The 9,998-nt window shown below is 39.6% G+C and overlaps 1 protein-coding gene across 3 annotated transcripts; it reads left to right on the top strand.

Moving 5' to 3' along the window:
- Nucleotides 1–663: 663 nt before the first annotated feature.
- LOC136107146 (fatty acyl-CoA hydrolase precursor, medium chain-like) lies at nucleotides 664–9,390 on the top strand. 3 transcript variants are annotated; one of them, XM_065847976.2, is made up of 14 exons: nucleotides 2,424–2,538; nucleotides 3,287–3,491; nucleotides 4,328–4,469; nucleotides 4,911–5,044; nucleotides 5,271–5,424; nucleotides 5,577–5,678; nucleotides 5,967–6,071; nucleotides 6,605–6,745; nucleotides 6,826–6,912; nucleotides 7,874–8,021; nucleotides 8,213–8,344; nucleotides 8,655–8,727; nucleotides 8,874–9,060; nucleotides 9,177–9,390. In XM_065847976.2, exons 1-13 carry the CDS (start codon nucleotides 2,466–2,468, stop codon nucleotides 9,046–9,048), a joined length of 1,671 nt encoding a protein of 556 aa, XP_065704048.1. In that variant the 5' UTR covers nucleotides 2,424–2,465; the 3' UTR covers nucleotides 9,049–9,060; nucleotides 9,177–9,390. The 3 variants fall into 3 exon arrangements, with proteins under 3 accessions (XP_071670437.1, XP_065704048.1, XP_065704047.1); XM_071814336.1 differs by lacking the exon at nucleotides 2,424–2,538 and adding an exon at nucleotides 664–778 and having other exon boundaries at nucleotides 8,874–9,390; XM_065847975.2 differs by having other exon boundaries at nucleotides 8,874–9,390.
- The last annotated feature ends 608 nt before the right edge of the window (nucleotides 9,391–9,998 follow it).

The following is a 9,998-nucleotide window of genomic DNA, read 5'->3' as shown; positions in this document are numbered from 1 at the left end:
ATTACTTTATTGGAAGAAACAGGGTGGGATTTCCTACATCTTTGTGCACAAATTCTGTTGTCATGGGAGGTCGGGTTCGGCTTTTAGCACAACTGCTGTTTTGATAAGTAGGAATTCCTGCTGAGAATCTGTCTCTTCTCCTTTGTTTTAGCTAACATGTTTTGTGACAGGAATATAGTCTCAAAATAGTCTTGATAGATTTTCATTGCGGTTACAATTTTACTTAGTTCCTGTACCATTCCCTTTAAAAGAGAGAGCATTGTCTGTATCTTACAACATAAGCATGTATTCTGTTAAGTGCACGCAGTGAAGAGCAGTGGAACCAATTCTTACACACAGGCACAGTGCTAAAAATAGATCACAGTGGAAAATGTCAGAAGATTTTACTCCTATCTATTTAGGGGTGAGAGCTGTGAAACTCGGTCCCATCCCAGAGGCATCTCGACGTGAGATTTCCATGTGCCAAAGCTTTAGAAACTCTAGATCTAAGTTCTGTACATTCCAGCTTCATTGAATACTCACCAGGGGCTGAGTAAAAACACAAACTGAGCCTGTTTTAAATGCAGACTTTCAACATTACTACCATACACTCTTGAGGTAAAATGTAATTGTGAGCTCTTAGGCAATTATGGGCCATAAAAGTGATACTTGTGTCTATTTTTCAGCTATTGAAATCAAGAAAGGTAACAGTGCATTGAAGTATAAAGAAGCAAATATAATCTTGTTGCAGGATTATTTTTGATTGGTCCCTGACTTCTGCATTATTCACTGATTGAGGGTAAGCTGCCACATGTTCTCTCTTAAAATTCAATACCAAACAGATGTTCTCTCTTAAAATTAAATGCCAGATGGGATTCAAGAATTCCTCTTACCAGATATGTAACACTGTCCCCAGATTCCACAAGTTTGTCTATTTCACTAGAGTAAGGGTTTCCACATATAGGTCATGCTTGTGGATCTGTATCAAGTGCCTATAGGCAAGGCTGTAGGGATCTCAAATCCCATTTGTTTATTTTCTTGTTTTAACTAAGATTGGCAGAGTTGGCAGAAACTGTTTTGCACTGGTAATATTTTCAGAGCAGCTGCTCTTTGGGACTCTGGATGGAACATGCGCTGAGAGATTTTGCAGATCGTGTATTTGAAAGACAAGTAGTGAGTAGAACAAAGAAGGATTGAAGAGTAAGGGTAATAGTAAATGAAGGGGAAAAATAAAGGGAAAGCAAATAGGAAAGGACAGAGTTTAGTAAAATGAGTAAATATCAGTATATAGAAAATAAATTGCTGATGGAGAGAATTAAAGTTTTTTTTCAGCTAAAGGAAAGAGCAGCAAGCAGAGTCCCCAGCATTTGGTTTTGTAGCAAAGAACTCCAGTAGGTTGGAGGTCACAAGTGAGCTGAGGTGTGTGTGCCCATTGGGATGGACGCTGAGTCACAAGCAGAGATTCCTGCTGTTCCACACTGCATGGAGAAAAACCAAAAAACAGAAAACAAGAAAAAAGTCTCCCAGTGAACATCTCTGCATCTATGCAGCCGTAAAAATTCTATAATGAAGTTATCATCTCCATTATCTTGTTTGAAGCGCAAACTTACCACGTTGTCCCCTTTGCCAATGTATACTGTGCACCAGCCATACACTGGGAACAGCACATTGGCATTGATAAAAGGGTAGTGCTGCAACTCGCAGCTCTGTACAGAGGGCAGGAGCCTCCTGGTGACCAGAGCAAATGCCTGAGATAATCAGTGTGCACTGACTGTGTAGGCCTGAGGCCACCTGCCAACAGTTTGCTCCCTGAGCAGCCCAGGTTAACGTTGACTGGGGTTACCTGCAAGGGCTGTAAAGCACACCTGTGCAGGTACTCTGGGGAAGGTTGGAATAAAGGTCACAAGCACAGTCCTAGTGCACAGGGTACCAGGTGCATAGTATGTGTGCTGAACTAATTTAATGACCGTGGGGCTTTAGGGCCCACTCAGGTGAAAACGAAGGTGCAAGCAGCAAATTAATATGGGCTGTCTCTAACAGCTGAGAACTCTCGTGATATATTATAAAATTGCAAAACAGCCTTTCTGGGCAAGAGCTACTGAGGTGTGCCAAAAAAAAAGAGGCAAAGACCAAAGTTCACATAGATCTAACACAAGCCCTTTATTCAGCTTTCTCTTCCCTCTTTTTCATGTCATGCATCATTGATAGATGTGAAGCCCATAAACCCTCCTGATTTTTCAGAGGCATTAAATGTAGAGTTCCCAGCCAAAGACTCTAATATTGTTCCCACGCTACACAAGCTGAGGAATCATCTCGTTACTGTTGAGAAACTCTCTAATTCTTTGGTTAGCTACCAAGCATGCATCGGTTTGTCTCACAGCTGGACTATTGCTTTTGCTGATCAGGGGTTGCCTTGCGTAACACGCACACGTAACAGGGTATATAAGGCAACAGGCTGCAGGGGTAAATATGTGACTGGCTTGAAAATGGCAACTGGAAAGGACGCGTTGCTGCTGTCCCTGATTCTGGCTGTGGGGGTCATGGCGCTTGTAGCTACTGGTGAGCTTGGGAAGGGATTTTACCTGTTGCCTTCTGTCAGGAAATAGAGCCCGTGGCAGCTTGTTCATGGATGGGAACCCCAGCTGTATCAGAGGAGCTGGGCAAACAACCTTGCTGCATAGAAATTATGTCTCAATAGCAAACATTTCTCAATTTCCTTTTGTGATCTGCTTTCAGTCATTTGTCTTATTTGTCTGATTTTGCAAATAGAGCAATCAGCTTCCTCTCTCAACATCTTGTCTGCTGGGGCAGGGCAGACCACTGCACCACGTCTGTAATTTGGTATGGAGAACTTTCACACCAATCTTAAAACAAATGTTACCTAAATGCTAACAGTATTTGTATATGTCAGAGCATTTTCAGGAATGCTAGAAGCTTTTTCTCTCGGCTGTATGTACTGTCAAGGGTCTGCCATGTATTTTGTGTATTCACAGATCTTTTCTTAAAAAGAAAATGCCTTTTCTTATTGAGAGCACCTGATTGAACTTTCAGGTAACAACGTGGATCAAAAAGGATTCAGGTCTACATGAAATTACTAATGTGTGTGGATAGTAAGACAATATATCTGTTATATCTGAGGGAGATTATACATGGAAACCAAGTAGAAGGAAGGCTGAAATGATGTCAGCTATACTGATTAGAGTTTGTTGAAAAAAAAAGGTGTTTATTTAAGAAGATAAAGTTCTCAGAAATCTGGCAATTACTTACAAATAGACCAATTACGTGATTTTGTGTTCACGTCCCCCAGGCCACAATGCAGAGCAACCAGAAGTGGAGACCAAATACGGGAGAGTGCGAGGGTACCGCTTCAAAGTGGACGCAGCCGAGCGGAGTGTGAATGTCTTCTTGGGGCTTCCTTTTGCTAAGCCGCCAGTTGGGCCACTGAGGTTTTCTGAACCCCAACCGCCTGAGCCATGGAAAGGAGTCAGAGATGCCACTTCCTACCCACCAATGTAAGACAACAAGGCCAGGGGTCTTTGTAAGAATTGTACATGGTATGCAGTTCCAGGACACTGATGTGTAGGGCAATCTAAAGCCACAAAGATACATTCCTTGCTGCCATCTCGTTGCCACCTGTGATTGTTACAATGAATGCATTTCTAAAGCTGCTTTTTGTATGAAAAGCTCTTATTTGCTGGGCATTAGTGACGAACTCATGTGCACCAGCACTTTGCTAATAATGTTCATGTTTTCGAAAATTTGGTCATTGCTTAGCAATGTTTATAAACTCTGTAGATTATGGAGCAGAAAGAGAAAGAAACTGAGGAAATGTTGGAGTAAAACATTAGAAGAAAAAATTGCAGAATGAGTCACATGCTTAATAGGACACATAAGCACCGCAGAGCCTTTCTAGTCTATGTTGTAAATATCTGCTGCATTTGTGCTACTGCCCTTGTTTAGTGCCTCAAGCCTGAGAACCACCATTACGATATAAAAAGCTATTGAAGATGCAAAATAGTTAACTTGTGTTTTTACTGAAGTAATTTATAGCCACAGGTAGTTGCAGGTATATTTCTGTAATATTTCAAAACACACAAAGTTGTATCTGCATGTCCCTGTGTACTGCCATAGATTGTGATTAATTTTTACAGATCTCCTTAATGTGAGCTCAAAGGAATAAAACATACTAAAGGTTAAAAAAATACACATTTTCTGTTGCAAACAATCTGGAAATGTATTAGAGATTGGTTTCTGGTTAGCACTTTGTTGTGGTAGTACAAAAAAGCTACACTTCATAGCTTTGAGTTTTTAATTATCCCTGGTACTTGTTATTTTTTCATTTATTCAGGTGTCTACAGGATAAAGCAGCAGGAGATTGGTTTTCAGATGTTATTACTAATAGAAAAGAAAAAGTTCGTCTCCAAATGTCTGAAGATTGCTTGTACCTAAACGTGTATACACCCGTTGCTACAGAAAAACAGGAGCTGCCTGTAAGCAAAACTATTATAAAACGTCTAGCACAATTATTTTACAGTAAACCTACAAGTTGTACTATCTGCAGACTTACAGCTGCAGTTTAGTGGTGGTGATCAAGTTCCATACTTTGCCCCAGTAAATATTTGCCGAGGTTTAAAAGATACACAAAATTCTATTTTTAAGTTAAATTGTATTGCTGTTTTAGTAGGTAATGTTTGATTTCCTCTCAATAATCTGTGAAAAGTCATAGCGCACTGGTATAATGTAAGTATTTAAACCAATGCTATTTTGTGAGACTGCAGGCCTCATATTTGAAAGACTTCTACTACTTGTAAAATGTAATCTGAAAGAGTCAGGAGTGAAACAGCACAAAATAAGGTATTTTGGTTTATATTTAGTTTTTACCACTGGGAGCTCTTATCCGTGCTGGGTTGTCTCTGGTTTTGTCTTCCCAGGTCTTTGTGTGGATCCATGGAGGTGGATTATTTTTTGGAGCAGGTTCATCCTATGATGGTTCAGCATTAGCGGCCTTTGACAATGTGGTGGTTGTAACAATTCAGTACAGATTAGGTATTGTTGGATATTTTAGGTAAGATATTTTATCTCAGTTTTTGCTCAGTGATTTCCACAATGACGTGTGCAAAACCTCTGTGAAGGGACATGCAGGACGCTTGCTTATGCAAAGAGTCTATATGTTTCTTAATTACATATGCAACAGTTGGGAACAATTTACAGCTGATTTCTTATAGCACAGATGATATTTTTCTCTGCCTTTCTTCTTGCACTGAGCACTGAAACCAATCCATTCTCTGCAGCACTGGTGACAAGCACGCGCCAGGTAACTGGGGGTATTTGGATCAAGTAGCAGCTCTTCAGTGGATTCAGGAAAATATCAGACACTTTGGAGGAGATCCAGGATCCGTCACTATCGCTGGAGAATCTGCAGGAGGAGTCAGTGTTTCTGCTCTTGTAAGTTCAAAGTAATAATGAATTTTAACTACTTAAGGGAAAAAAAACCACCACACACGTTAATGATGCTTGCAATGCTTGAAGCCTTATGTGAAGGGTAAGTCAGTGGTCAGAACTGAATGCTTGACATGCTTGTTCTTGCTTTGTTATAGATCTTATCTCCCCTGGCGAAGGGTTTGTTCCATAAAGCCATTTCAGAGAGTGGTACTGCAAGCAGGCTTTTGTTCACTGACCACCCTGAAGAGGAAGCAGATGTGGGTATTTTGTGGTAATTTTGATTATTTTTCCTCTCAGTTTTACATGTCTTGAACAGTTTATCCCAAAATGTAGAAGCAGTGCTTTTTCTTTTTTCTTGTGAAACTAGAACCACAGTTATTAAAGAATTTCTTTGTGCAAATTATATGTTTAATTATGTTTTGCTTTTCAAATACTCAAGCATTCAGACAAGTCTGAAAGCAAAAGAGTAAGGAAGAGAAGAAAGAAGGCAGGGAAGAAGTCTTCTATAGGGAGCAGATGAACAGTGAGTGTTTTATTGATTTCAGAGAGTTGCTGCTGCCTCTGGCTGTGAAAAACCCAGTTCGGCTGCAATAGTTGAATGCTTAAGGGAAAAAACAGAAGAAGAGATAGTACAGATAGCACAAAAACTGGTAGGTGAAACTATACTTACTGCATTTAAATGACTCTTCTAATTTAATCCTAACAGAGTATGCCAGGGGAAGGAAAAGAGTGTGTACATGTCACAGTTTCTCCTGGAGCACCTGAAAATTAATTAATCTAATATAATATATTAGATTCTACTTTTAAATTCCTGTCACAGTGCTGGTTTCCATGTTCCTCTCCAGTTTCAACACAGAAGTTAGTTTTTCCACTACTGCTTCATAAATGATAATAGGATTGAACTAATTAAGAAGAGATGTAAATTGAACATCAGCACCTGTGTCTCCCACACATTAAAAATATAATGCTGATCATCACAGAATCTTCTGCCTAGTGCAGAAAATCTGTAGAGAAAATGTAGTGATGGCATGAATATGTTGCTTCCTTTTTCTTGGTGCTTTTTGTTCTGCTTTGGAACTGCAGTAAAAATCTCAATTTTTTTTCTGGAGTCAAAATTTCTGTGCCAAGGAAGCTGGTGTTTGTTTGTTTGTTTGTTTGTTTGTTTGTTTGTTTTTCCCTCCAGGCTTCCCTGTCCACCAGAGCATGTGCAGATGGGGTATTTCTTCCAAAGAGTCCCCAGCAATTACTATCTGAAAAACTGATCTATCCAGTCCCATATATAATAGGAATAAATAACTATGAATTTGGATGGCTGCTTCCTACGGTAAGAGACTTATAATGTCAATATTAATATATAATTTTGTTAATGTCTTTCTGATAAATATGATTCTCTATATCATGCAGATAATGCAAATTCCTGATTATGCAGATGGTCTGGATGAAGATGTTGCACGTCAACTTTTACAGAGCCTCTTAGCAATGAATATTAAGGTAAGAGACCATTTTCAGAACAACCCAGTGTTGCTTTTTCACAGCTCTGGTTCTATGTTTGTGTATTCTATATATGGGGTATATTTTAGAGGTAAACTTTGTTCCGTTTGACAGCTTCCTACTACAGGCCAGTATCAGGCAGCAGATACTGTGTCCCTGTTGCCACTAATGACTGAAAATGTACTTTAAATTTCTATCTTAAATGCCATTCTCTCTTAAAAGGAGTTCTGTGGAATTCCAGAAATGATTCAGGTACCTAAACACAGATGTCTTGTGACATTTTAGATTCCCTAGGTTATCCAAGGCACGCATGGTACCAGCAGGTGTGACACAAACCCTATAGAACGTGCTGTTCTGAGGCAGTAGGTATCCAGTCAGGAGAACCTGATGTGTTTAAAATGGCACTGAGAGACCCATGTTTAGCTATCTGGAGGTTTTGCTTCCCTGTAATTTACAAACCTCTTAGCCTTCTGGTTCCTTATGGAAGAATAAAGGACTTTATGACCATGGCCAGCATTTGCAAGGGATCATTCAGTGTCACAGACATCCATCATGAACCTAGAAATGCAGAGACACAGCTTGTTCTGAAAGGACAAAAATTATGGCCTTCTACAAACAAGTGAATTTTATGAAATCCAACAGGATTCCTTTTCTCTTATGAGGGTTATTTCCACGGTAGTGAGAACAGACTGCCGTATCTATTTATCAGTACCGCTGACATTTATTTAAAGAAGTTTGATCTTTAGATGTTGCAAACCCCTTTTTCCATGAGAACATTTCTACCCAGTCACTCGTGTAATTCCCCATTCTGAGCTCTGAGCCACACTCTGCACAGCTGAGAATGTTCTCTGAAAGAAGGTAATGGTTGGGGTTTTTTTAGCCAGGGATGTGCAGGTGACACACTCAGTGCGGTTACTCTTGATAATATTCATCACTGTTATATTTTCTTTGTTCATTTCAGGGTGTTACTTTTGAAGTTGTTGATCAAATATACAATGAATACATAGGGAATGCAGCAAACCGTATTCAGGTGCGAGATGGTTTTCTTGATGCACTAGCAGATGCTATGTTTCTTATTTCAGCCACTGAAGTGGCCAGATACCATAGAGGTGAGTCTCTAACTCAGCATCTCTTAGAAGAAATGTAGAATTCCACCCTGAGGTGTGTCTGTGGGCAGTATGTATCACGCTTCATTATGTGTTTTCATTTTATCAAAATAGCTTGTAATCAAAGTTTATGCTCTTTGACGGCAGGTATATTCAGCTCTCAAACTAACAATCCTCTGTACATTTTCTACTAGATGCTGGCAACCCAGTCTACTTTTATGAGTTTCAGCATCGACCCAGTTCAGCGACAGGGGTTGTACCAGAGTTTGTAAAAGCAGATCATACAGATGAGATTGCCTTTGTCTTTGGAAAGCCATTCTTAGCTGGTAATGTATCCATGCTTACTAAAGTGGTCCTTTTAAAGCATTCTTATTATAATTTCACTTACAGGGAGGGTTTTAGAATAGACTTTCTCTCTTAGAATCATTGAAATCAACACAAGCATTTTCTGTCTTTAGCAGTAGTTACTTTCCATGAAATCATCCATCTGCAGTTCTCTCCTAGAGCTCTACGGGGTAAAACTCTCGTAGCTCAGAGGGACAAATAGAACCGAATACAGTCTATTGGAATTGACAGAGCTGCTTCTTTTTTGATTATTTAGTTTTTAACGTTGCCCTCTTATGTCTCACTTTGCAGGGAACGCTACAGAAGAAGAAAACAAGCTTAGCAGAACTGTTATGAGATACTGGACCAACTTTGCTAGAAATGGGTGAGAATTGTAATGCTAATTACAGCTCAAGTCCGTGCCGCCTGAACCATAACGGCAATACTTACATGGTGGTTCCTAGGAATTTGGCAGTCAGAGCAGAAGTGACAGGTAAATGAAAAGCTAACTGATCATTACATTATTTCCAGAAATCCCAATGGAGAAGGATTGGTCCATTGGCCTCGGTACGATCTGGATGAAGGATACCTGGAAATAGACCTGATGCAAAAGGCATCAAAGAAACTGAAAGAACGCAAAATGGAGTTTTGGACACAGCTCATAAGAGAAATGGAGGATGTAAAGAGGGAACACAGTGATTTATAAGAGTCGTGGAAGGTACAGTTTGCTTTTAAATCTCAAAGTAAAGTAAAAAAAAATATATTTTGTCAGGATGCAGAGTTTAATAATCACCTTCTAAGTCCTTATTCTGTAATCTGTTGTCATGAACACAGTGGAAGGAGAGAATCAAGGGAAATTTGGAATGTTTGCAGGACTAAGAATCACTATTTAATGAAGCAAGGAGAAAAGAATCTTTTAGGCTGAAAGAGACTGTGGCATCTACTCAGTGGATATCAAAACTGAATAATGCTCCTGTGAGAGGGGAGAATGAGGTGGGAATTGGCAAATCTATTGAAATCTGTAATAAATTATCCATACAGAAAAATATCAGAAGTGTCATAAGATGCTATATGTTTATTCACCTCTTCCTTCAGAAGTGAACGGTCAGGTGTTATTTTTACAGGGTCTTTCCACTTTCTTCAATTGGAAATAGCTTGTAGGGAGTAGAGCATCCACCAAAAATCCTCTGTGAGATTGGCTTGACATCTCACAAATGAGGACAGAAGATTTCTACTTGTTTTCTTGTTTTGTAAGCTGTTATAAACAAATGTTGCTTTGACTTTTTAGAACTTCCTTTAGTTTCACTTAACAGATACAGGCTAATTCCAAGAGGTTAAATCATATCCAATAAGCCAGAAATGTGCCCAGTTTCTTTCTTCAACCCAAAGGGTTGAATTCAGATGTGAATTTTCCAGCTTTCTTTGCAGAACTTGAGTCTCAATGCTCACAAACCCCCAGTCTTCTTCCTTGCAAGGGCAGTAGGAGCTGCGATGATGTTTTTGGTGTATCTGGAATGTGTCAGGGCGCACAAGTAGTGGAGTCGGCTTTTTGCAAAGTTACGTTACAAGCAAGGTTCACTTGCCAGGCACAAAGGAGCACACAATGGAAGCCCCCAAGAATCTATTAGAAGTCTACTTGTAACAATAAGCAAACAC

This window comes from Patagioenas fasciata, chromosome 13, assembly GCF_037038585.1.
Source record: "Patagioenas fasciata isolate bPatFas1 chromosome 13, bPatFas1.hap1, whole genome shotgun sequence".
NCBI lineage: Eukaryota > Metazoa > Chordata > Aves > Columbiformes > Columbidae > Patagioenas > Patagioenas fasciata.
This window is presented reverse-complemented; position numbering and strand designations above follow the sequence as displayed.

What these genes read in the sequence shown, in the direction of transcription:
- LOC136107146 (XM_065847976.2), top strand. Translation starts at nt 2,466, where the DNA reads ATGGCAACTGGAAAGGACGCGTTGCTGCTGTCCCTGATTCTGGCTGTG. An exon ending in AGTGGCCAGATACCATAGAG is followed by an intron (nt 8,022 to 8,212) that starts GTGAGTCTCTAA and finishes ATTTTCTACTAG; the next exon opens with ATGCTGGCAACCCAGTCTAC. An exon ending in ACCAACTTTGCTAGAAATGG is followed by an intron (nt 8,728 to 8,873) that starts GTGAGAATTGTA and finishes CATTATTTCCAG; the next exon opens with AAATCCCAATGGAGAAGGAT.